The 27,440-nt window shown below is 39.0% G+C and overlaps 1 protein-coding gene across 1 annotated transcript; it reads right to left on the reverse strand.

Annotated features, from left to right (window-relative positions):
* Positions 1 to 14,702: 14,702 nt before the first annotated feature.
* Positions 14,703 to 18,664, reverse strand: LOC143572104 (uncharacterized). The gene is made up of 4 exons (XM_077057350.1): positions 17,379 to 18,664; positions 17,125 to 17,309; positions 16,463 to 16,689; positions 14,703 to 15,580 (listed from the first exon to the last, which is right to left on the reverse strand). The coding sequence occupies exons 1-4, from the start codon at positions 18,662 to 18,664 to the stop codon at positions 15,155 to 15,157; spliced, it is 2,124 nt and encodes a 707-aa protein (XP_076913465.1). The 3' UTR covers positions 14,703 to 15,154.
* Between the last annotated feature and the right edge of the window lie 8,776 nt (positions 18,665 to 27,440).

Genomic DNA, 27,440 nt, shown 5'->3' on the forward strand with positions numbered 1-27,440 from the left:
CCTCTTTTGCCTTACCAGACTCGGATGACTTATCCGAATCTGATGAGACTGGACTTTGATCAGAATTTTCAACACTTGAAACAGGCGAACTTGTTTCGCCTCTACTAACATTTGGTTCTTTAACAGTTACCTTAATTGGCACTGTCTGAGCAACCTCAAAATCAACAGATTTCTAAACACTAGGGTTAAAAGTGTAATTGTGATTGTACGGTGGTGGAACCTCATGATAACCGATTCCTCCTCTCTTGACTGAGGAACCTTGATCACTAACAAGGTGATCAAGTATAGCAGAGGAATTTCTGAACTGCTCCAGTTTTCGATTCAGTTCCACCACTTTCACCTGGTGGTCAGCAATATGTTTTTCTCTCTCAGCAATTAGTTTGGTCTTTTCTTCCAAAACCTCATAACTTAAATCAATCACTTCAATTTTTTCAGCAAGTTTAGTTTTTAAACTTTTAACATCTTTTTCACAAGCTTTTATTTTAATTTTATAATTATTTTCTCTTGATTTAATAAAGTGATGATCTTCTTTTAAGGTTTTAAATTCAGCATCCAACCTAACATACTGATCAGTTATGGTTGCTAGTTGCTCAGACAAGTTCTCACATTTTGAACATATAGGTTTAGAACATACCTCGGAGAGCTGGTCATTGTCATCTGCCATAAGAGCTTTTTCTTCTTTGGTAGCCCTCTCACTTTTTTCAGTTTCAACCTTTGCCAAATTTGCCTGCTCAAAAGTTTCTTTAGAAAGCAGGTTCCAGTTGTATTTACCATCTCCTCTGGAAATCATGGCACTATAATCTTTTCTACCCTCATTATGCTGTGTAGACTTTCCTTGACCACGTTCTACACGCTCATTCCTACACTCCTTTGCAAAGTGACCGTTTTGTTGACAATTTTAGCATCTCACCTTTGACTTGTCGAACCCTGGTCTTCCTCCGACAAACTTTCTACCGGTCTTATTCATAAACCTTTTCACCCTCCTCACAATCATGGCCATCTGCCATTGTAGATCCATTTCTTCCATATCGTCAGCATCAATCTGATCGTAATCTTCATCCAACATAGCTGGATCAACAATCTTCCCTTGAATATAGTTCTCATAGGAAGCGATAAAAGAAGCATAGAGACCAAACTGCTCTTCAGCAGACTTGACACTCATAGGCATCTTGGAGTAGTTGTTGCTGGGAACACTTGAAGAGCAACTACTCTTGCTTACCTGGGGTTGAGAACCACTCGATCCAGCTGCTACATAGCAAACATCCCCATTTGTGTTAACTTACACATGCCCCTCATGAGATGAGTTGGGGCCCGACTCTCCCTTTGTGTAGTAGGCAGCCGATTCAGTCTTCGATCCTGAGCTAGTGTTGACTTTAGCTCCATACATACCTGGATCTTGAACCTGATCCATAGAGGTCTCTTTTCTGGCCATGTTAAGCTCAAAGGTTCTGAGCTTGTTGACTGCCGTTTCTAGATCATATGTGGGAAAGTCTTTGTCTTCCCTCATCAGCACAGTGTACATCTCTCATTTTGGTGGGAGAGCATCTAGAAGCTTCTCAACTATCTCTTCTTCTCGGTAGGAAATGGAATAGTTGATCAATTCAGTCATCAGATGGTAGTATCGAGTGATAATATCATCTAAAGATTCATTCTTCAAATACTTGAAGACTGAGAACTGGGTTTTGAGCAATTTTATCTTTGAAGCCCGGATTCCTACATTCCCTTCAAATCTGCTCTCAAGAGCTTCCCAAAGCTCTCTTGCTGATGTGTACTTTCTAAACGTATGAAGGATCTCTTGTGGAAGAGCCATAGTAATAGCAGCATGAGCCTTGCTCTCGGCCTCATACATCTTTTTCTCTTCTTATTCCATTTTACTATACTTCTGGATTTGGTCACGACCTTCATACTCCATAATTGGTGGAATATACCCATCCTGGATGCATACCCACATCTTCGCATCCTGGTATTTGACGTACTGTATGAACCGATCCTTCCATGCAACGAAATCGGTTCCCTTCAGCAATCTTGGGGCCTTGGTAGCCGACCCTGCTTCAACTTCCATCTTCACTAACTCAGAGATGTTGATCGACGACATCTTTCCCGAAAAGTAAGAAACCTGAAAAGTTAAAAAAAAAAATTTTTTTTTTTTTTTAAATTTTTTTTTTTAAGTACTGTAGGCGAAGTTACGGATAACTTCGCTTGAAGTAGGCGAAGTTGTAGAGAACTTCGCTGAAGAACTTCGCTGATAACACTGCTGATTAACTTCGCTGATTCTTAACTTCGCTTGAGGTAAGCGAACTTAAGAGGTAGGCGAAGTTGTAGAGAACTTCGCTTGAGTAAGGAGAACTTGAGAAGGTAGGCGAAGTTGTGGATAACTTCGCTTAACCTTATATCTTCGCCGAAACCCTACGCACAGTGACGGCAACTTCGCCTGATGAACACGAAGTTTCTGCAGATCTGTAAATCGGATTTTAACGAGGTTTTTGACGGTGTAAAGGCTTGAACACGATGGTAGGAGGTAAGAATGATCAAAAACACCAAAAACACGTCCCGCGAATAGTCGAAACGGGACGATTTCTACACCCGCGTGAATATCCCGAACCACACAATCGAGCAAATGCTCTGATACCAATTGTAGGTTCCCCGGACGGATCACACGAGATATCGCGTTCTACTCAGGTGCGGAATCCCTGCGTAGATCGTTACGAGTGTAGAAAGCAAATCAAACAAACACGATACGATAAACGAACACGTTATATTGATAACCGAACACGTGATACGATATCACTATTACAGACTCGTTAACCAAAACTGCTAACAACTATCACACGATTCACTCAGCAACTCGTTAACCAACTCAACAAAGCCGTAACCCAGGACTTTATATACACGACAACTTCGCCTGATATGTTCAGGCGAAGTTGTCCATAACTTCGCTTGTTCAACAAGTTCGCCTAGGCGAACTTGTTAACAACTTCGCTTTAAACAAAAACATAAATAACAATACAGACTCGATTACAGACACTAGACTATGAACTACTGACATTTATGCACCAACATTAAGCTCAATTCTGAGGATAAAAATCCACACCCAACAATTGCCCCCAATTTTTACTGCGTGACAGCTGTAAAAATTTTAAATTTCAAAAGCAATAATATCTCTGATATGTGAAATGACGTGCGTGGGAATCGAGGAGACTCTACAACTGTTCCTCTAGGTTATAATTAAAGCATTTCCCATCTTCTACACCATAATCTTCTTCCACCGATTCATAATCAGGTTAGTTCTTATCTCTCGTCTTCTTAATTTCTTGAAGTTTTTCTTTCAATCCACACAAAAGATGAGGAAAAGAACCCCTCGTGCGCCCAATCCTTTTTCCTTCGCAACCTCAGATGATTTCGTCGATCATGGTCTCATTCCGGCGACCGATGAAGATCAGTGCCTTTTCAAAGATCTAGATATTAGGTTTCTTAAAGAATCGGGTTTATTACCTGTCGAACCCGTCATTAGGCCATATGATCCCAAAGTCAAGGCCGACTTTTCTTCTAAAACCTGGACCTGCTTCTTTTATTACCCCTTTTCGATTGGCCTTTCATATCCGTTTCCCCCGCTTATACAAGAGTTTTTTGACGTGACCGGATTCTCGTACTCACAAGTCATGCCAATGGTGTGGAGGGTTTTGGCAACAGTAGACCGTCTGAACAAAACCCGTGGACTATCCATAGGTGTGCCTGAGATTTCCGCAACTTATAACCTTTCCGAACCCACAGATCCTTTCGCTATTGCCTTCAATCCAAGTCCAGTCGTCTTTATATGGTTCCCAATGTGTCTGGTAGCGACCCTGATTGGAAAAAACACTTCTTTTTCGTTCGTCGAGATTCTATTCCAGATGGGATGAGCTTGCCTACTAAATGGGTTCATAAGGGTAGGAGATTTGTAGGATAAAGGTTCTTTTTGCAAATGATTTATTTTGATATGGTTTGTTTTTTGACAGTTGTGTTTGAGGATTTGATAAAGCTTAGGAAGGATACGAAGAAAAGGCTCAAAGCTTTGTTCAAGATTCCAGCAGAGGAAAGGGAATTTTGGTTAGAGGAAGAAACAGGAGAAACAAGTGTAATTGCTGCTAAACCCGCTGAGAGCATGAATTCTGGTAAGTGTTTTGGTGATTTTAGGTTTTCTAGGGATTTTGTTATCTTGAAAATAACTAGATAAATCATTGTGTAGGGATGCCGAAGCCAAAGTATTTTAGCTTGGTGGATTTGGATGATCTTATTTAGGATAGACCAGTGGTGAAACAAGAACACTCCAAGACACTTTCTCCTTCGGTGAGAATTCCAACTACTCGCCAAAAAAGTGCTGCACAAAAGAAGAGGAAAGCCAGCACTTCGGCTGAGACCGAGCCCTTTGCTTATATGACCACTTCCGATGCTGTAGAGAAGCTTCAAGCTCTTGCTAACTTTCTTGGAACAGTAAGTATTTTTTTCTGAAAATAGTAATCTGCAGAAAAACTAATATTAATTTGGAAATAACAGAAAACCGAAAGTTACCGTCAGATATCCCAAGATGCCGAATTGTCCAAGAAAGAGGCCGAAGCCAAGCTCGCCGGTCTTCTACAAGCTGTTAACACCAAGGACAAACTGCTCAAAAAGAAGGACAAAGAGATTTCGGATCTCAAAGCCTCATTTGAGTCAGAGAAAACTGAATTTCTTGAGGATGCTAAGAAGTGCGCAGCCGCCAGCATTCTGGAGTCGATGATCAAGATGTCCGAGGAAGTACAAGCGAAGGGTCATGTGATGGAGTCTTGGAATTCTGGAGCTTGGAAGAAAAAGCTCAAGATGCTAAGGGGCGAGAATATTGAAGAGGATGAGACGGTTGGTACTTCTGAGGCAGTCAAGGATGCTGGAGCTAGCGTGAAGGAGACTGAGGCTGGGGAGGCAACGGATCTGGAGAGGAAGGAAGGTGACTAGGCCGAAGGTGGGAAAGTTTGAACCTGGTTTCCAGGTTGTTTTTATGTGTTTTGAATGGTTGTTTTGAACAATTTTTATTATGGTTGTGCAAGGATAATGTAGTATGCTCAGGATAATAGTTTGGGTGGAGGGATCCTGGTTCAGGATGAAGCCCAAACTGTCTTTTATTTTCTGCATTTGGAACAATTATGATAGTCCGGGTGGATGGGCTCCGTTTTGAGTGAAATCGGGACTATCTTTTCCTGCATTATAATATTAGTACTGTTTTTCATGACTTATATTGGCATGCTATCACTTTTTCCGTTTTTAGAAAAATCTAAGTTTCATGAAAAATATCTTAGTAAAAGTTTAAGTTTTACCAATAAACCAATATCAAGTCATAAGTATGAAAGATAAAATACTTGCAAATAATAAATCATACCAGAACCGCGTATCGATTAACCTGGAAATTTTCCAGACCGTCTTATCCTTGCAATAAAATCATTGTTTGGAATATTCTTCTAATCCTGGGGATATAGCAATAGAATTGTGACATTAGCATTATCCTGAAAATATTTTTAGAAATTCTGGCGACAAGGCCTAAATAAACCGGCGACAAGACCCTTTAGAAGAGATGAAAAAATCTCTTAAACCATTAGAAACGAATTTGCGACTATGCCTTTTAAAAGAGATGTAAATCTCTCAAACCTTAAGAATAAACTGGCGACAAGGCCCTTTAGAAGAGATGTAAATCTCTTTAACTTATGATTATGGTACGTCTACCATAAACTTATGATTCAAACCACTAGCCGAGGATAACGAGGTAACAAGTCACTATATTTCATGTGTTGGCCCCGCCTCTCAAACTAAGGCTGAATAAATCATGCGCTACAGGCGTCTTAAGAAAAGATGAAGATCCCTTAAACCTCAAGATCCAAACCAATAGCCGAGGATAACGAGGTAACAAGTCACTATATTTCATGTGCTGGCTCCGCCTCTCAAACTAAGGCTGAATAAAAGTGCTCTACAGGTGACTTAAGAAGAGATGAAAATCCCTCAAACCTTAGAAGAGGAGAAAACCCCTTATACCTTAAGGATAAGCTGGCGACGAGGTCTTTAGATACTAGCGAAGAAGGCCCAATTTATTCTCTCATGTCTACAAAACAGTCAACTCTAAGTGAGGGGTGGGCTAACACCCCTCCGATGCTTAAGTCAGTACCTTGTTTGAAGAATAATAATAATAAAAATGAATAAAAGTTTAAGTTTGAGTACATACCTTGACTGTTTAGTATAACAGTTATCCTCGGGATAGAAGTCTTACATGAAATATTTTTTAAGATGTATAGCATTCCAAGCCCTTGGTAGTAAGTCACCATCCAAAGTAGATAATTTGTATGCCCCCTTTCCTGCTTCCGAGTCAATCAGGTAAGGACCTTCCCACTTTGGTGCGAGCTTCCCATCCGTAGGATTGGTAGTATTCTGAAAAGCTTTTTGGAGAACCAAATCCCCTTCTTGAAACCTTCAAACTCTGATATTCTTGTTGTAGGACTTTGCTATCTTCTGTTGATAAGAGCCATTCTGATATTTGCCAAATCCCGGAGTTCTTCTACCGCATCTAGATCTTCAAGTAGGCTTCGAGTGTTATCTTCGGGATTTTGATGAGTGACTCTGGCCGTCGGGATAACCATCTCTATGGGGATAACTGCTTCATCTCCAAACACTAATGAGAGAGGAGTCTGACCAGTAGTATTCTTCGAGGTGGTTCTATCTTCCCAAAGAACCAAAGGAAGTTCCTCGGCCCATTTTCCTTTCTTAGACCCCAACTTTTTCTTCAGGTTATTGATGATGATTTTGTTGCTTGATTCGGCCTGTCCATTAGCCTGAGGGTGGACAGGTGTTGATGTGATCATCTTGATTCCCCAAGTGGCATAGAAGTTGGTTGTTCTTTTGCCGACGAATTGTGAGCCATTGTCACACACTATCTCTGCTGGAATCCCAAATCTGGTCAGGATATTGCGCTTGATGAATGAGATGACTTCTTTTTCTCTGACTTGAACAAAGGCTTCTGCTTCAATCCACTTCGATAAATAATCTGTCATAGTCACCATAAAGACTTTTCTTCCTGGAGCTCTTGGTAGTTTCTCCACGATATCCATTCCCCATTTCATGAAAGGCCAAGGGGATATAATAGGATATAATGGTTCTGCTGGCTGATTCAAAATGTTGCTATGTCTCTGGCATGCATCACACTTCTGAGAATAATTCATAGCATCCCTCTTCATCGTTGGCCAGAAATACCCCGTCCTCAGGATTTTGGAGAATAGAGCTCTACCCCAGTGTGGTTCCCACAATCTCCATCATGGATATCTTGAAGAACTTCTTGAGTTTCTGCCTTCTCCAAGCACCTAAGATATGGTCCTGCAAGATATTTTCTGTATAATATATCATTCATTATAGTATATGGGATTACCTTTGTGCGAAAAGCTCTTGGGTTTTCATCCTTGGGGATAACCCCATCCTGAATATATTCCTTGATTGGGATAATCCAAGAACTTTCACTATTCTCAGGATTCTTGGCTCCCACATCTTCATCATCTTTTGATATTTCATTGACACCTTGCTCTTCTATTGTTGGGCTCAGGATATGTACGATAGGGATCTTGACACCTTCTGGTATTCTGAAGGATGAAGCTAAGTATGCTAGGGCGTCTGCTTCAACATTCTCTTCCCTAGGTACCTGCGAAATATCAAACATTTCGAAACACTTTGCTAGTTTTTTTACTAGCTCTAGATATTTCATTAGTCTTTCTCCTCTAACAGTATATGAACCATTAAAATGATTAGTTAATAACAATGAATCAACATGTACTTGAATAAACCTGATTTTCATGTCGATTGCTAGTTGTAATCCTGCTATCAAAGCTTCATATTTTGTTTCATTATTTGTAGCTTCAAATCCGCATGATATGGATTAAGGTATAATGTCCCCCTGTGGCGATTTCAGCAGAATCCCGAGACCTGTTCCTCTAACATTTGAAGCACCATCAGTGTATAGAGTCCACTTATCTTTGGTTTCATCCAGTTGTTGGACTTCCAAGTCTGCCTTTTCTTTAACCTCACTGGTGAAATCAGCCACAAATTCTGCCAATGCCTGGGATTTGATAGCAGTCCTAGGTTCATATGATATATCATATGCACTTAGCTTTACTGCCCATTTTGCCATTCTGCCTGACATTTCTGGTTTTCTCAAAACAGACTTAATAGGATAGTTAGTTTTAACACATATAGGGTGAGTTTCAAAATAATGTCTAAGTTTAGTAGACGCCATAATAAGTGCTAAAATTAATTTCTCAAGATAAGAATACCTGGTCTCAGCATCCAAAAGGCTTTTACTTACATAATATATAGGATGTTGTTGTCCTTCGAGATCCTTAGCCAAGGCTGCACTTATAGAATTAATTGATATAGAGGAGAAGAAGAAAGATAAGCTTTTAAGGATGCAAAAGCTTCCTCATGCTTACTGGTCCATTCGAACTTTTTGTTTTTCTTCAGGATATCGTAAAATTCTTTGCACTTTTCTGAGGATTTGGATATGAATCTGTTGAGCGCCGCTATCCTGCCGGTTAGCCTTTGAACATCTTTGACTGACTCTGGGGATTTCAGATTTAGGATAGCTTGTATCTGCTCTGGACTCGCCTCTATCCCCCTTTTGGTGACTATATATCCCAAAAATTTGCCAGCCTTTACTCCGAAATAGCATTTCGAAGGATTCAGCTTCATGTTGTATTTGTCGAGGATATCAAATGTTGTCTTGAGATTTTGAAGGTGATCTTCAGCTTTTTTGGACTTCACCACCATATCATCAATATAGACCTCCATTGTGTCCCCCAGTTGCTCTTTGAGCATCATGTTAACTAACCTCTGATAGGTTGCACCTGCATTTCTAAGTACAAAGGGCATAGCAATATAACAATAAATACATGTGGGAGTCATGAATGCCGTATCTTCTTGATCTGAGGGCTCCATCTGGATTTGCTGAAATCCTGAGGATGCGTCCATAAATGTCAGCATCTTGTGGCCGGCTGTAGCATCCACCATTGAATCGATGTGTGGTAGAGGGAATGGATCTTTAGGACAAGCCTTATTCAAGTCTGTGAAATCTACAAAAACTCTCCATTTGCCATTCTTCTTCTGTACAACCACCACATTTGCTAACCATCGGGGATATTGAACTTCCCTAATCATTTTTGCCTTCAAGAGTCTTTCTACTTCTTCTTGAATAATTATGTTTCTTTCAGGTGCAAATTTTCTTCTTTTTTGATGGATTGGCCTGAAAGAATTATCAATTCCAAGTTTATGTGTTATAATATCTTTGGAAATACCTGTCATATCTTCATGTTTCCATGCAAATGTTGACAGCCTTGATTTGAGGAAATCGAGCAATTTTGACTCAATATCCTCAAGAATGCTAGTTCCTATCAGCACTTTGACTTCAGGATCTTCGGGATAAAGAGGTACTTCTTTAATTTCTTTTTCCCTGGACTCCATTACGCCTCATGCTGGCTTCTGTAATTGCTACGCCTGCTGGGGTTTGGTAGTACACTTCATAGAAGAGGTGTAGCAATTCTTTGCGTCTTGTTGGTCACTGATGATTTTGATAACTCCCCACGGACTTGGGAGTTTCACACATTGGTGATAAGTGGAGGGAACTGCTTTCATCTCGTGTATCCAGGGCCTGCCTAATATAATATTGCAACAAGATAAACAGTCAATAACACAAAATTTTTGCATTTTATTTACCCCTTCGACATATATTGGGAGCTTAATTTCCCCAATAGTGTTCTTAGTTTCTCCACTGAATCCAACCAATACTGAGGAACTGGGGACGATCTCATCCTCAGGAATATTCATCTTTTTCAGCACGTCTAATTGAATAATGTTGACAGAGCTTCCGCCATCTATGAGGATCCTGCGAACATAATGGTTAGCCACATATAAAGTTATTACCAAACTATCATGATGAGGATCCCGAACGTCGATCCTATCACTTTCATCGAAGGATATAATCCTTTCTTTAGTGAGAATAGATGTCTTTGTTGGCCTGTCAGCCACTTCTAACTTTCTTTGGTCAGTATTTCTCTTTGCAGCAGAATAAGAGGTTCCACAGATGTCGGATCCTCCCGATATGAACATGATTGTTCTTGCATCTGTTGGTGGAGGAGTCGGCTTTTCAGGAATTTTCTCGGGATCCTGCTCTCTTCCCTTCTTCTTGCCAAGTAGCTCTTTCAAGTGGCCCTTGCTGAGAAGATAGCTGATCTCCCTTCTAAGTGCAATGCAATCATTAGTCAAGTGCCCAAAGTCTTCGTGGAAAGCACACCATTTTGATTTGTCTTTCCAGGATCCTGGCTTCTCCACTTTCCTTGGCCACCTCGCTTTCTCACCTAAATCCTGCATGGCACACATTAATCCACCAATATCAACAGAAAAACAATATTCGGAGATCTTAGGATATTCTTCATCGTTTTCCTCATCTACTGCATTAATCTTGGGGTTATCAGGCTTGTAGTAAGGCTTTGCTCGATATGATTTTCCCGGGGATTCAAATTTCCTGTTCGTCTGATCATACTTCGGGATATCGACTTTAGAATTCTTCTTGTCGTCTTCTAGCCTGATAAACCTCAGAGCTCTACTTCTTGCTTCGTCTAATGACCTCCATGGAGTCATAACGAGATCATCATAGAAAGAGGAGCCTTTTTCTAATCCCAACTTGAGAGCTTCCACTGCTGAAGGTGGGTTTAGATTCGGGATCTCCAACGACTCCTTACTAAACCTGGTAATAAAATCTCTTAAGGATTCCCCAGGATTTTGGGTAACCCTATAAATATCACCTGTCATTTTCTCAAAAGTTCTATTGCAATAAAACTGGTTATTAAACAGGTTAACTAAATGAGAAAAAGAATTTATAGTGTTAGGAGGAATAATCAGTAGCCATTTCATGGCTGCTCCAGTCAAGGTAGATCTGAATCCTTTGCAAAGACATGCCTCTTTGATTTCCATGGGGATGAGATTGATCTCCATACGTTCTCTGTATTGTGCGACGTGTTCCTCAGGATCCGTTGAGCTATCATACAGCTTCATATTTAGAGTTTGAAACCGTTATGGGATCTGTACGTCGCTAATCGATGGCACAAACCGGGATATCCTGTGACTATCAGTGGGAACTTCAGCTATGGGACTGATTATGCCGGGGACATTCGATATCATGTCCTTAAGTTTCTGCAATTCTCGGGCTAAGCCCGGACTTATGCCTGCATCCTGCAAAAATCCTTGATTAGCATTAAATGGAATCGTATTGAAAGAATTACCCTGATTAACATTCTGAGGAGCGGTCTGGGCGTTGTAGCTCGTATTTCCAAACATAGTATTCCCAAGGTAGGCAAGCGGAGCAGCCGGAGTGTTGGCCTGCATCGGGTTAAAGTCTCCCTGGTGCACATCAGAGGATCCTGAGGGCTGCTGTGCTTGAGCTACTCCTGAAGATGCCACCTGCTGATAAGGACCAGCCTGATGGAACAATCCTGAGGATCCAGACTGCTGGAACAATCCTGAGGATCCAGACTGTTGGAACAATCCTGAGGATCCAGACTGTTGAAACAATCCGGAGGGTCCTCCCAGCTGCGACAACCCTGACGATCCTGCATGTCGAAAAGGCCCAGCAGATGATGAATACGGGTATCCTTGAGATCCGGATAAGTGCAATTCCGCATACCCCAAATGCTGGAAAGATGGGGGTCCAGAGTTGTACGCCGTGGTTGGCTCTGGATGCACCAATCCTAAGGATCCTGGAGGAGTGAAGTCCAAAGATCTCGGGATTAGTGGTGTGAATTCTTCCGCCAGCTTCTTGGCTTTCTTGAAATCTTCCAGTTCCCTCACGAGCATCTGGTTGGTCTTGTTCTGGCGATCCATCTGTTCCTGTAGCCGTCTATACAGAGACAGAAGGTCGTTGTTGGACACCATGATGGGATCCCGGGAAGATGGTTTGGATCCCGAGAACACAAGAGTAGCAGTCTTCTTTTGAGCGTTGTCAGGCTTCTTCGGGATACCACCAGCAGGAGGGAGAGGCATAGGCGGCCTCGCTGAGAATTCTGAGGCTGCGGCAGAAGATGAAACAATCTTGGGTTGTGAAGACATGTTATGGATATTGAGAGTAGGGTTTCGTTTGAGAATGAATAATGATCAAAGCACTCTTTGCCCCACGGTGGGCGCCAAATTGATTCAGTCAAAAATTGACAAAGCAACTTTTGATCAAATTAGTGCATGAGGTGAAGTGCTTAATGATTGTAAGATGGAACACAACGATATGATTACGAGGGAAAAAACCCTTGATTATGATAATCTTCGTTTCGGTCAAGAGTTTACAACGTAATCTTTAGTCGAATCTCTTTGGTTAAAGATTATGAACTTAACTTTTGGTCGAATTACGCTTGATTATTATGATCTCCGGCATAAAAAACCCCGGACGGTGAAAACTATCACCGTCGAGTTTATTAATATCGAAAACAAGTGATTACAAAGGTTGGAGCTGATAGAATATCGAAAGCTAAGTGTTACAGTGATTGCTAGTAAGCTAGATCGTGAAAAATGTGTGTGACCTATCGATATTATCAGCTCAATATATAATAAGAAGATTACAACTGTTATTCCGATTATTCTGGAAACCCTAGACTACTTCTTCAACAAGCCGTTACTGCCCACGTTGTTTGTTGACGAAGTTCAAGCAATATTCCGTTGCAATCCACGTTCTTATAAACATATTTAACACGTGCTCTTATCTGCAAAACAGTTAGATAATATAGGACAACTGAATTAGTCAACGTACCTTCCTCAGAATAACCTCTTGAGTCAACATCCTTAAGTTAAGCTCAATTCCGAGGATAAATATCCACACCCAACACCCAAGTACGTTGATTTCGTATCAATAAGAGCGGGTTCACATCTATTTAGTTGTTTACATTTTCATAAGAATTGTAATATTCATCATTTACATATAAATTGTGATTTAACTATATATATATATATATATATATATATATCTCAACTAAAACTTATGTACTCTCACCAACATTCGTGTTGACAAACTTTACTTTATACATGCTACAGGTACAAGTAATTTACATTATTCAAGACCGAAGAAATTAGTTTTACCTTAGGATATTATTCAAAATACAAAACATGATATAATTATTGTTTATTATTGAATTCGTGTACTTGTTTAATGTTAATGAAATTACATAATTATTGTCGCTTTAATTAGTGTCTTTTGAGCTACTGTCCAATCATACGTTACACCCCGGCATGTTCCGCCTTTGGTCGGGGTGTGACAGTTTAGTCGCCTTTGACACGTGTCGAATTTTTATTGACTAAAGGTGGGTCCCGTTTACTTTACATAAAATTTTGTGCCCATAAAGTGGCAACTAAGCTTAGCCGGCTTCGCTGACGTGTCAGTTGTTTATTGGTCAAAAAACCAATTATTGGAGAGATGTAGATTAAAATAAGCATGTTTATTTTGAAAAATATTTGGTCAAAAATGTTTATTTGATAATTTTCTCAGGTTAATGATTTGAATTATACAAATAGGAAAATTCATACCTAATATATATGAATTTGTTGTTTTTGGTCAACCAAATTGAATTTCTTAAAACAAAAAACCAAATAACTAGTGTGCTTTGATTTGGTTTACGGCTTGTAACCGAATATTGAACACACCTAGGCGGTCATGACCGATTTAGACCGTTAGGCAGATATTTATAAGAACATTTTTATACTTTGTATACCCGAATTAATTCATATGCATTCTTTTTTACTTTTCCAAATTGCCACCCAAACTAGCATCCTTTCTTTTCTTCTCATGACTAGATATTAGCGAGGATTTTAGGTTTTCAATTACTAAAGTCACCCTCATATGCTTCTTTCAATTATCACCAACGTGTTTTATGTGTAACCTAGATGAGAGAAGAATTACACAGTCAAGTAGAGCTGCCAATTTATGACACAAACCTGTTAAAATGACACAACACGACACGGGTTTAACATGTTTGGGTTTGAGCTTAATAGGTTTTGTGTATTAAACAGCTCGACATGTTTAAGACATGTTTGAATTCATGTCATAACAGGTTAAAGACCTTTTAACCTGTTAGTAACTTGTGTTTTTTATATTAAATATATATATATATATATATATATATATATATATATATATATACACTCCTAAAGTTTTAAACTTAATGTCGTACTTACAAAATACATTTCACTAATGCCCATCAGAACCCGATATTATATTTATTCATGTATGCTATGATTCGCTTCTATGGTTTTTTGTTTCAAGTATACTATGTTTTTGTCGTCTTTTGATTCTAGTATGTTATGGATCTGTGGTTTTTCGTTTTAAATATGTTATGAATTATCTATTAATTAAGACTTTTATGCTTGAAATTTTGGTTTCGTTATACATGTATTATTCATTGTGTCTTTAAATAGGTCCCTTAACAGGTCTTAACATGTTAACATGCTACTAAACAGGCTCGAGTTCGTGTTTGGAAAAATAACACGATTAGTTATCGTGTCATGTTTTGCAGAACAGGTCATCGTATCTTATCATATCGTGTCCGACATTTTATGACATCCCTACAGTCAAGTATGCTCGAATGAAAATAGTACCATAGGTGACGTCCTCAGAAGTCTCTCGTCTGAGAGTTTGATGTTACAACAAAATAGTGAATTATGCATAGTAACTAACTGACCATCACAACCAAAGTCAAGTTATGAGCAAAAAATAAAAAAAAATCCAAATCCATGTTCACTTTTTACAATCTACAAATAAACATATCAACAATCACACTCATATCCTCTACTGAAAGGGTGCAATAGAGTTGGGGTGACCAAAAGCTTTTGATCTCCTCAACTCTCTACACACAAGATCTAACATCGCCAAAAAATCCCTAACGGTCACGAATATCCGAAGTGGATTCGGGTCGTCTTTACTCATATTTCCATGGAAGTATTCGGTAATCTCCTTCACGAGTTCTAACACTTTGCGTTCGTCTTCCTCCAACTCCTTGAGATGTTTTACCGCATAGTTCATGAAAGATTTCATAGACTCCCCAAAACTACAAGTGTTTTCTTTTTGCAACAAATCTTGGTTCACCAATCTTCACAATCTATCCATCCCTTGAGATAGATTAGAAACCGAGCTCTCGATCACATCAAAGTCTATGGTGGCGGTTTTCTTCACATTGCATAGCTCGGTACCCAGGCCGGCCACAAGTTCCAGCCCCATGTTTCTATAGTCCTCTTCTCGTTCTTGGATGTTTCTTTTCTGACCCTTTTGATTGATCTTTCCTATAATGCTCTCGGACACTCTCACACCTTCTGAACGAACGATTTCTTGGACTACAAAGTGGAGTAATGTCGTTTTTCCATCCGTTCCTTTCACATCAACTAGCTTAAGAAGCGCGTCGAGCTTGAATGCTTTTGCTCCTCCCCTTATGGTGCCAACATTCATCCTGTTTCCAGTTTTCAACACAGCCTCTAGTAGTTTTAAGAATAGCCTACTCGACCGTAGTTCTTTGCATGCTTCCTGATAAAAGAATTATTAGCTCTAGTCATGTAATATGGGTTGTCTTGAAATGTAATGCTAACAACTAGGTATTTTATGGTTGCGTTTGAAAAAATGGTTTAGTCGCTATCTTAGTAGCGACTTTAGTGTCTTAAATTGTACAAACTGATCCAAATTCAGACAAATTTTGTCACTTAACTGTTGAAGTCGCTATCTAAGATCATAGCGACTTCACTTGTAAAAAATCTAGTCTTGCTAGTTAAGATAGCAACTTGAGGTAAGTTGTTATTATAGCCAGCGGCTTCAACAACTAGATGACAAAACACCTGCCCGTCCGTTCTGGCTAGTGTTTAAACATCAACGACACTATTGAGTATTGACAAACCCATTTTCCAAGACCAACAAATTTTTTTTAGAAGTGGGGATAGTTTCAAACATTTAATCACAAGGGGTGTTGGGTATTATTTCTAATCACAAGAGGGGTTTTTGGGGTTAGTATTGGCGAATAAGAGAGTAATAAAAGAATAAAAAGCTTTATTTCAGATTAAAAGTTAATTGGCATTGATAGTGGCAAATAAGAGTTAATTGTCATAGCTAGTGGCGAATAAGAGTTAATTGCCACTAGTAGTGGCGAATAAGAGTTAAATTGACATTGCTAATGGCAAATAGGACTTAAATTGCAATTGCTAGTGGTGAATAAGTGATTTGCAATTCTGATCTCTCAAGCATCCCTATTGTTTCCTTATCCGCCAATACTAACCCCGAAAACCCTTCTTGTGATTAAAAACCATACCCAAGACCCATTGTGATTAATTTTTAGAACCAAGCACCATTTTTAAAAAAAATTCAAGACCAACCAAAAAAACACCTAGATCCAATTCTTTAAAAAGTTGTTATTTGCACCTCTAGAACTGAGAATGTTTTACGGAGATGAGTGACTTCGTCTTCAAACGTTTCTCGGTAAAGCAATGCTTCAATTCTTGGAAACGCATGTGGTATTGTAAGGATTTTGGCAACGAATGTCTCGGCTGAACTCATGTCACCTTGGTGCCCGGTTAGTTTACCTTCTTCTTCTTTTGTAGGTTCCATTTTTATCAGTACCTCTAGTTGTTGTAAATTCAGTCCATTTCCTAATCGCACCAACACCAGATAACAATAGCAAATTTTCAAACACAATATAATTTTGTCAAAATCTTAGCTCACTTAATTCACATTGCTTTTTAAAATAGTTAGAATTTGAGTTAATTGGATTTCAAATTTAAAGAAATTCAAAACTATTGAAAAAAGTTAAATTTATAATGAAATTATCTGTAAAGAATTATAAGGTAATTGAAATATATCACTGTGACCATCACCTACCGTTGCACCACAGCCATCAATGGTGACAGAGATGGAGTTTATGGGAACTAATTTCATTTTTTGGTACATTTTCCAAACAAACACGTTAAGATTCACATTACGATTCTAACGAATTGTGTGAACCAAACACATTAAGAAAACGAAATTCATATTCCAATTCTTTTGAATTCCATTATACTCCATAAACCAAACGCACCCTTAATTACCTCGTACTAGTGCACCACAAACTTGTTCAGCGGTGACATTGAGAGCCTTTAACAGTATCGTTATGTTCTGAAGCCGTTTCGGATCCAGAACATGTTTACTAGGAGAGGGGCTTTTGCTTTTCAACTCGTCATTAGAATTCTGTAAATTGTAACTGAAAAGGGACTCAATCATCTCCTCATCAAACCTGTGTTACATTTCTCATTAAATCTTGTCATAATAATATTGATCATCCAAACTATAACAATACACTTACTCAAATGAGCTTGATCTAAGCTTGTCCCACACCATGGAACGGTCCGATGCAGCTCGTACTTTATCCCAATGCAGCGGTTTTAGTTTCGGCAGAGGAGATCCGTCTTTACCGATCTGTGGAGACACTGATGGCGGTGGTGGTGGTGGTGGCAGAAATGGGCTTCCTTTAGGAACCGGTGGTGGCAATGGTGGTGGAGGAATCGGGCTTTCGCTTGATCCACAACAATTATCACTTTTCTCCTGAAAACTAACTGTTTTCGCTTTCATAAAGAATTTGGTGGGAGATGGAGAAGTAATACAAGGTGGTGGTGGTGGTGGTGGAGGAGGAGGCGGTGGCGGAGTTGATGCTTGTGGTTCTAATGTGTCACCGGTGATCGAAGCGTCGGAGATTCTTGGATTAGATGAATCTTGTGAGTTGCAAAAGGAATGAAATGATTCATTATCTGATTCATGTGATTCCACATGAATCATTTCTTTAGCAATTGGAGAATCAAAAAACACTTGTTTGTCTTCTTCTTCAATAACAAGTGAAAGTCTGGGTTCCTCTGCTGGTTCAGTAGTTTCAATTGAACCAGCATATGAACCTAGCTTTTCTTCATTCATAATAAAATCATTATGTTCTGTCTCATCCTCATATTGTGCATCTTCATGATCTTTGACTTCTTGTTTCTCGGGTTCGTCTTGTTTCAAGCTGTAAACAGAGGGTGGGTCTAACACAGTTCCCAATGAATCAAGGTAAAAGTTCTTACGAACCGGATCAGAAATTACCAGTTTCGCGTTCTTCGACAAAGATCTCCTTTTCTTTTGTCTCCTTGATTTTCTAAACAATAAGAACAAAGCAATAAGACATATCGTACACGTGGCACCAACCGACGCCAAAACGGCCACCAAAACTTTTCTTCTTTTTCTTCGTCTTATTTTTACGTCATCATTTCCATTAGGCGGAGGAACCGGTGGTAAATGGTGGTGACTCCGCCTATGGAAATGATGGCGTGGAGCTAGAGAATGCAATGGCGACGGTGATGGTGATGGTGAAGGTGAAGGTGATGGTGACGGTGAAATATTATTATTATTATTATTATTATTATTATTATTATTATTATTATTATTATTATTATTATTATTATTATTATTATTATATGGTTTGTTGGTGTGCTTAAACCCTATGAGAGTTCTATGAAACAACTTTGTTGAAGGTGAACCATGAATATTTGGGGTGGTGAATAATGTGCATACAATGAGTGTAGTAAGGAAGAAGAAGACGAAGATCTTCAAAACAAACTTCATTTGTGATGAATAATAATGAGAAGGCAGAATGAAATGATGGTATGTATGAATTTAGCTTTCTGAAGCAATTATAACAATGGATGCCTGTTTCTGTTTGTTTGGTGGTAGGGATGAAACAATAGTCTTTAATGCTACTCCAAGGAATCCCTGCCTTAGGCAGTTGAGGTTTGTACAGGTCTCGTTTAATTTCTATCTTTTTTACTTTATCTTTTCAATATTAAAAACGCTATAACTAATAAATATAACTATAAACATTATAATATATTTGTAGGTACAACTCTTTATTGAAACATTTTAGGGGTCATGCTACAAACTACTGTCGTCTTAATATGATGTAACAATTATACATTCAAACTTTGAAAATTACAGTTTATAATTGCCGTTTGCATAATATTTAAACGACCATTCTGATCACAGAGGGTCAAATTATGAAAATATTGATCACAGCGATCATTTGACATATAGGCGGTTCTAAACATAAAGGTCAAACTTTAAAATTATTTGGCTAAAACGAGCGTCCGATCTCTTTACAACTGGTTGTTTAAAACAATGTAAGATTAGACATCAAATGGTGTGTGTGTATGGTGTGTGTACAGAGACCCCAAAATTTAAATATATAAATCCCTGTAATATACTTGATCATATAATTCTTTATACTTTATTGGGACTATTAAATATCAAATTCAAACGTAATTTATTTCATATTTATCCATATACTTTTGTATAGGAAACATTTAAAAATCAAAAGTCTTAAATACAACTGTAAACCCATGTAATATATTTTTTCATTGAATGTGTAAAAATTAAAATATCAAAGTTTCAGAGTAATACATTTGTCTATATAATTCTGTATATAGATTTTTTATTGTAATATAACAAATGATTTAGGGTCCTATTAGAGACACCATCCAAAAATAAAAACACCCATCCACTACGCGGCTTATCGCCCGATCTGCCGAGGATCACACATTTTTGTCCTATTATGTCAACAGCTTTTATCTTATTATGTTTGTACCAAATACGTGGCTGATCACCCAATCCGCTGCTTATTGAGTACAAGTCAACATCGGCAAATCAAATCAGTCATGCATCCTACGTGATACGCGACTGATCGATCGATACGCGACGGATCAAATCAATAATTTGATTTTGTCACACTTGTCTCCCTTTCTCTCTATATATATCCATCTTAGATGGTTTAATTGTTACAATATTGGCCGATCCAACTTATAATATCTGTGTTTTGTGTTTGTTAAATATAATGGATTTATATGATATTTTGTTTGGTGACGGGAACGACGAGCAGTTGGGCTACGCATACAACGATCAACCGGAGCAGTCGGGCTACGCATACAACGATCAGCCGGAGCATTCGGGCTTGCCAGATTTGAATGAACTTCCCGACTTAAACCATGAGCCAGGGTATGGAAATATCGAACAGTACGACTTACCAAATCCTGACCAGGTTATTTAGTGTGTTTATATAGTACAACAACGCGTTAGTTATTTTTTAAATATTATACGTTGTCTTGCCAAAATATTTTTTATCAGGGGTATATCATATACGGTGGTAGTCACCCTTCGTGGCCGGAGGATAATAGGACATCGTCTAATACATATGAGGCCAGAGTCGAGGAGTCTTATGGTCAGTCTTCGCAGCAGTTACATGTAGACGATCCGTATTACGGAACCCAGAATTCGTACCTGTTACCTTTAGGAGAGCAACCATACATGTCAAGACCAGTCACGATCAATGTCGTTGATGTCATTCAAGAGGCTCACCGCGAAGGAGGCGATGACGATGTTGATGATAATGATGATGATGATGATGATGATGATGGTGATCGTTTCATACGGGAGACGACATTTTCTTATGTAACTAATAATGTATGACCTATCTTTTTCAATACGTTACTAAATATTACTTTATTTACATTGGTTGATATCAGTATTTTGATTCTGTTGCTGAGTTGGTGGACTGGGTTAAGAAGACAGGACGTGAGCATGGTTGTATTATCTCAGTCCAACGTTCACGGGAGAAACGTGTTGAACTTGTATGCAATCGAGGTGGGGAACCAAAACTCAAGGCAACAGTGAGGCATACCGGGAGTATTAAAAGGGGTTGTCCATTTAAACTTGTCGGGAGGTACCACGCGCCAGGTGGTTGTTGGAAGCTAGAGGTTGTCAGCGAGATGCACAACCACGAACCTGTTTTGTTTGAGGAGGGGCACCCGGCACTAAAGAAACTGATCGACGAGGAAATTGATATTGTTGCGACGTTGCATAGGCAGGGTCTGAGGGCTGCTCAAATTAAGTCAGCGATAAAGAAAAGGTTTCCCAGTAACAAATGTATTATTAGGGATATATACAACGTCGTGAAGCTTATTGATGACCAAGATAAAATTGGTGAAACCCCCATGTAGGTACTTGTTTTTATAATATTATTATTTTGTAAGTGTCTTTTTAATATATATTATTTAGAATATATATTGTTTTATTTTATCATATATAAAATATATATATTCTGAGATTTAATAAGAATATTATTTATAATATCATTTTATTATAATAATGATGTTTAATAAGAATATTTGTAATATTTATTAATTTTTTGTTAAACCCAACGTAGGTACTTGAAAACTTTCTTCAAACCCATGGTTTTACCTTTTACACATAGGAGAATCATTCAACCAATAGGACGGAGAATGTTTTCTTTTGTCACGAGAAGTCGCGTACCATGTGGCGTGCGTTCCCAGATTTGTTGCTGATTGACACGACGTACAACACCAACATGTACAAGTGGCCGTTCGTTCAGTTTGTTGGTGTGACGTTGACGTCAAAGTCTTTCTGTATTGCGCACGCAGTTATCTTTAGGGAGCAAGAGTGTAACTTCACATGGGCCCTTGAACACCTTAAAGACATGCTCGTCGACTGTAGGGAGCCGCGTGTCATCCTGACTGACAAGGACCAAGCCTTGATGAATGCCTGTGAAACAGTCTTTCCCAATGCTACCAAAAACCTTTGTTGGTACATGATGTCAGTAGTTCAGTATATAGTGTCTGTAATCGTGTTAGTTGGTTTTGGTACGTTTTAGCGAAGTTGTCTCACAAGTTCGCCTGATATAAGCGAACTTGTGGAACAAGCGAAGTTATCAACAACTTCGCCTAGCCTGTTAGGCGAAGTTGTCGATAACTATATATGTTTGATGTACTGGTTATTTTGTAACGGTGGTTCAGCACGTGTAATTGTGATTTGCATATCACGTGTTAAAGGAGTTGCAATACAACGTGTGTTTTGAGTACTGTAACGTGTCTTTGTACTTGGGTTTAACGTATATCGCGTCCAACACTCGTATCGTCTTACGTAGGGATTCCGCACCTACGTAATACGAGATATTTCCGTGTAGATCCGGCTGGGAACCTACAATTGGTATCAGAGCATTTGCTCGTGATTGTGTGGTTCGGGATTATCACACGAGTGTAGAAATCGTTCCGTTCGACTATTCGCGGGACGAGTTTACGTTGAAATACCGATTTTTTGTGTCCTACCCATCTCCCACTATCAAATATAACCCATTACACCTTCGCATACCTCGCAATACGTCAAATTAAAACTTGCAAAAACATTATGTTCATCAGGCGAAGTTGCTGTCACTGTTCGTAGGGTTTAGGCGAAGATATTAGTTTAAGCGAAGTTATCATTAACTTCGCTTGTCTCACAAATTCGCTTGAATTAAGCGAAGTTGTTAATAAGCGAAGTTAAGAAGCCAAGCGAAGTTGATTATAAGCGAAGTTAAGCTTAAGCGAAGTTAAGCACAACTTCGCCTACTGGGCACTGTTCAAAATAATAAAATATTATTTTATACTTTCCTCGTGCTTTGAGTTGTGTTTCTTTCAGCAATGACTTCGATAAACATTACGGAACTGGTGAAAATGGAAGTTGAGGCCGGTTCTGCAACTAAGGCCCCAAAAATGCTAAAGGGTACCGATTTCGTGGCTTGGAAAGATCGGTTTGAGCAGTATGTTAAATATCAAGATGCTAATATGTGGGTGTGCATTCAAGATGGATACATTCCACCAACGGCCTTGTTTGAGGGGTCGTGATCAGATTAAGAAGTACAATAAGATGGAAGAGGAAGAAAAGAAGATGTATGAGGCAGAGAGTAAAGCTCATGCAGCAATCACCATGGCTCTTCCACAAGAAATTCTACACACCTTCAAGAAATACAAAACTGCTAGAGAGCTTTGGGAAGCTCTAGAAAACCGATATGAAGGTAATGTGGGGATACGTGCATCCAAGATTAAGCTACTAAAAACCCAATTCTCGGTGTTCAAATATTTGAAAAATGAATCACTTGATGATATCATCACAAGATATTATCACCTAATGACCGAACTCATCAATTACTCCATTGTATACAAAGAAGAGGAGATAGTAGAGAAACTCCTTGATGCTCTTCCACCGAAATGGGAAATGTACACGGTTTTGATGAGAGAAGATAAAGAGTTTGCCGATTTTGATTTGGAAACAACAGTCAATAAATTACGAACTTTTGAACTTAACATGGTTCGGAAAGAGACACCAACTGATCTGGTTCAGAATCCGGGTAAGTACGGTGCAAAAGTTAGTTCAAGTTCAAGCTCAAGATCAGAATCATCTGCTTACTACTCAAAGGGAGACTCAAGCTCAAACTTAACTCATGATGGTCATGTGACTCTCAACATGGATGGTGATGTATGTTTTGTAGCTGGAGGAAGTAATTCTTCAAAACCTCAAGCCACAACTGGTAACTTTTCATCAAATGCTCAAACCAACAAATACTCACAGATGCCCATGAGTGTTAAATCAGCTGAACAGCAGTTTGCCCTATATGCATCTTTCATTGCATCTTATGAAAATTACATCAAAGGTAAAATAGTCGATCCCGCAACTTTGGATGAAGACTATGATCAGATTGATGCTGATGATCTGGAAGAGATGGATCTGCAGTGGCAGATGGCGATGATAGTAAGAAGAGTTAAAAGGTTCATGAAGAAAACGGGTAGAAAGTTCGTTGGTGAAAGACCAGGGTTTGACAACTCAAAGGTTCGATGCTATAACTGTCAACAAAATGGTCACTTTACCAAGGAATGTACAAATGAGAGAGTCGAACGCAGCCAGACCAGGCCTGCACAACAGAATGGGGGAGATAGTGAGAATAAGGCTATGGTATCTAGACACAATAGTGGGTATAACTGGAATCTACAGTTTGAGGAAGTCTTCGAACAGGCAAATTTAGTTAACATCAAAACTGGAGGAAGCGAGAGGGAGAAAGGGGAAAATCAAGCTTACATGGCAGAAGTGAACGATCAGCTTTCTGAGGTGAGTTCTGAATTCTCTTGTATGCAATGCGAAAATCTGTCTGAACAATTGAAAACAATAACTGATCAGTTTGTTAGTTTGGACGCTCAATTTAAAACGTTAAAAGAAGATCATCATTACACTAAAACTAGAGAAAACAGTTACTCGGTAAAAATAAAAGCTAGTGAAAAAGATATCAGAAGTCTTAAAGCAAGTCTAGCTGAAAAAATACAAGTAATTGATCTTAGTTATGAAGTGTTAGAAGAAAAAACCAAACTAATTGCTGACAGGGATAAACAGATAGCTGATTACCAGGTAAAAGTGGTGGAATTAAACAGAAAAATTGAACAATTTAGAAACTCCTCAACAATGCTTGATCACATCGTAAGTGTTCAACGTTCCCCAATTAAAAAAGGGGGAATTGGATATTCTGAAGTTCCACCACCATATAATCATACCTATACTATAATCCTAGTAATCAGAAATTTGTTGATGATGAGATTAGTCAGACAGTTCCTGTCAAAATTTCGATTAAAGAACCTGAAGTTAGTCAAAGCGAAACAAGTAAGCCTGTTTCGAATGTAAAAATTTCTGTTCCTAGTTCTGTCTCATCAAATTCGGACAAGACATCCTAATCTAGTGAGATAAAAGAAGAGGTAGTATTACTAAAACGTGGGGAGGAATATAAGCCAACTGAAAAGATTTCTCCCCTAAACCCGTTTGTCCCACCATATGTTAGACAAACGAATAGTAATGCAACCTCAACATCTGAAACAACTGTTGAGACGAAAGTTGAACACAGGAGTTGTTTCAGATGCAATCAAATCGGACACCTAATTGCTAATTGCCCTCTAAATCAGAGATTCAGAGGTATGAGGCCTCCGAAAATTGAGAATAAAACTAATAGTAATTACTATAATGGTAAGAATGCTAACTCTCCAAAATTCAGACATTGGACTAATCCAAGATTTCAAAGAAATCGATCTCAGTTTTTCCCAGTAAACAACCGAACCAACAATTATAATTCAGTTAATTCACTAAGGTTTGGATGGCCTCATAGTCAATTCTCAAGAAGGTATCCTTATAGAACTTACAGAAATTATTCTCAAACTGACTTTGAACAGCCAAAGTACGAGATGCCGTTTAACAGATTTAATCGACCCAAGACCAATAGGTCTTGGGTCCCCAGATTTTAATCCTTTGCTTAAATCGTGCAGGAACAGTTGAACAGGACTGTAAACAATCGGTGGGTTGTGGATAGTGGATGTTCCTGGCACATGACTGGTAACAAGAATTTGTTACATGAATGGAAACTTGTTCAAGGAGGAAGAGTTAGTTTCGCTGGAGAGAACGGAAGTAGAATTACTGGTATTGGAACCGTAACAAATGGAAAAATGAAATTGGAGAAGGTGAATTTTGTAGAAGAGTTGAAGCATAATTTGTTGAGCGTATCTCAGATTTGTGACAAAGAGTACACAGTGCACTTTACTAAATATGAAGCAATTGTTCTATATCCTGGTTTCAAGATACCAGAGGCATGGGTGGTGATGAAAGCTCCAAGAGAAAAGAACACACACGTCATGGATATGAGGTCAACTAAGATGGCAACAGAAGAATCATGTCTTCTGTCAAAAGCAACTGAATCAGAGTACGAGTTATGGCATCGAAGAATGGGGCATATACATCTTAGAAAAATGAACTACATTGTCAAGAATGGGCTGGTGCTTGGTGTTCCCTTGAAGAATTTTAAATTTGAAGATCAATGCTTGTCATGCAAGAAGGGAAAGCAACACAAGAAACCTCATCACTCCAAGAAGGTTAATTCAATTGTCAGTACCCTAGACCTACTTCACATGGATCTCTTCGGTCCCGTGAATGTAAAGAGTCTAGGGGGGACATCGTACTGCTTGGTAATAACTGATGATTACTCTCGATATTCTTGGGTATATTTTCTGAAGACAAAAGATGAGACGGTACAGTTGGTAATTAACTTGATTACTAAGATTGAGAATATTGTGGGGAGAAAAGTTAAGTATATCAGGAGTGATAATGGGACAGAGTTCAAAAACTACCAGATGGAGCTGTTCTGCTTACAGAAAGGGATAGACCACCAGTACAACGCCCCGTATACTCCGCAACAAAATGGGGTGGTTGAGAGGAAGAACAGGACGCTAATTGAAGGAGCCAGAACCATGCTGGCTGATGCTAAACTTCCCGTGGTGTTCTAGGCTGAAGCAGTTGCTACAGCCTGTTATATCCTTAATCGTGTTTTAACTGTTAAAAGGCTAAATAAAACTTGTTATGAACTTATGCATGGTCGAAAGCCAAACTTGAATGGTCTCGAACCATTCGGGTCCCCATGTACGATATTAAAGACAAACTCTAAATTTGGTGAGAAAGCCGACGAAGGTATTTTAGTCGGATATGTTGTTGGGACACCCAACAGAAGAGTCTTTAATTTATCGAACAGCAAGGTTGAAGTGGTATGTAACACCGACATCACGAGTTACAAACCACCAATGCCCAGCACGGGACCCGCTGAAGTTTTTGACTATGATAAACTGTTCAAATCCTTTAATATGCCTTACTTGGATTTTGCAGAAGTTGATGAGAAAATTGCTTCATAGATTTTGTATGATGAGGAGGAAAATATTGAGCAACGTCCACGATACGACGAAAATCAACCTTCCACGTCAAGTTCCGTTAATGCTCCTGCCGCCTCTACTGAAGAAGAATTTTACAACCCTTTTCACTCTCAACAACAATCACCCGTTGATGAACTCACTTCGAACCTGGAAGACAATCTGCAAGTCAGTTCGGTTCCGACTACTGGAGTTCACAAAAATAACCCTTTAGAGAACGTGATAGGTGATCTATCTGACGGTGTACAAACAAGACGAAGCTTGAATGAGCACACCTGTGTTTACGCAAGCATTAAAGAAACAGGTATCATTAACGAGTGCTTGTACACCTGCTTAATCAGCCAGATTGAACCAAAGAACTATCAAATGGCTCTAAAAGACAGCTCGTGGGTCGAAGCCATGCAAGAAGAGTTAGCCCAGTTCGAGAAGATGGAGGTATGGAAATTGGTTTCAAAACCGAAGAATGTGCATGAGATTGGCACCAAATGGGTTTTCAAATGTAAGAGAGATGAGAAAGGAATAATCATCAGGAACAAGGCGAGGCTGGTCGTAAAAGGGTTTAATCAGCAAGAAGGGATCGACTACAATGAAGTGTTTGCTCCTGTGGCAAGATTGGAAGCGATTCGTTTGTTTTTGGCATTTGCTGCACACAATGAGTTGAAGGTGTTCCAGTTAGATGTGAAAAGTGATTTTCTTCATGGTAAAGTCGATGAGGTTGTGTACGTTGAGCAACCTCCAGGTTTTCCTGACCCAGACTTTCCTGATCACGTGTACAAGTTAAGTAAATCGCTATA

This window comes from Bidens hawaiensis, unplaced genomic scaffold, assembly GCF_021521415.1.
Source record: "Bidens hawaiensis isolate Kalapana, Puna unplaced genomic scaffold, B.hawaiensis_p1.1 tig00025749_1, whole genome shotgun sequence".
NCBI lineage: Eukaryota > Viridiplantae > Streptophyta > Magnoliopsida > Asterales > Asteraceae > Bidens > Bidens hawaiensis.

Bases quoted from the DNA above. Each gene is read 5' to 3' on its own strand.
- LOC143572104 (XM_077057350.1), bottom strand. From the start codon at position 18,664: ATGAAGTTTGTTTTGAAGATCTTCGTCTTCTTCTTCCTTACTACACTC. The intron at 17,310-17,378 runs GTAAGTGTATTG...AATGTAACACAG, and splicing joins CTTAGATCAAGCTCATTTGA to GTTTGATGAGGAGATGATTG. The intron at 15,581-16,462 runs GTGCAAATAACA...TTCTTTTATCAG, and splicing joins AAACATTCTCAGTTCTAGAG to GAAGCATGCAAAGAACTACG.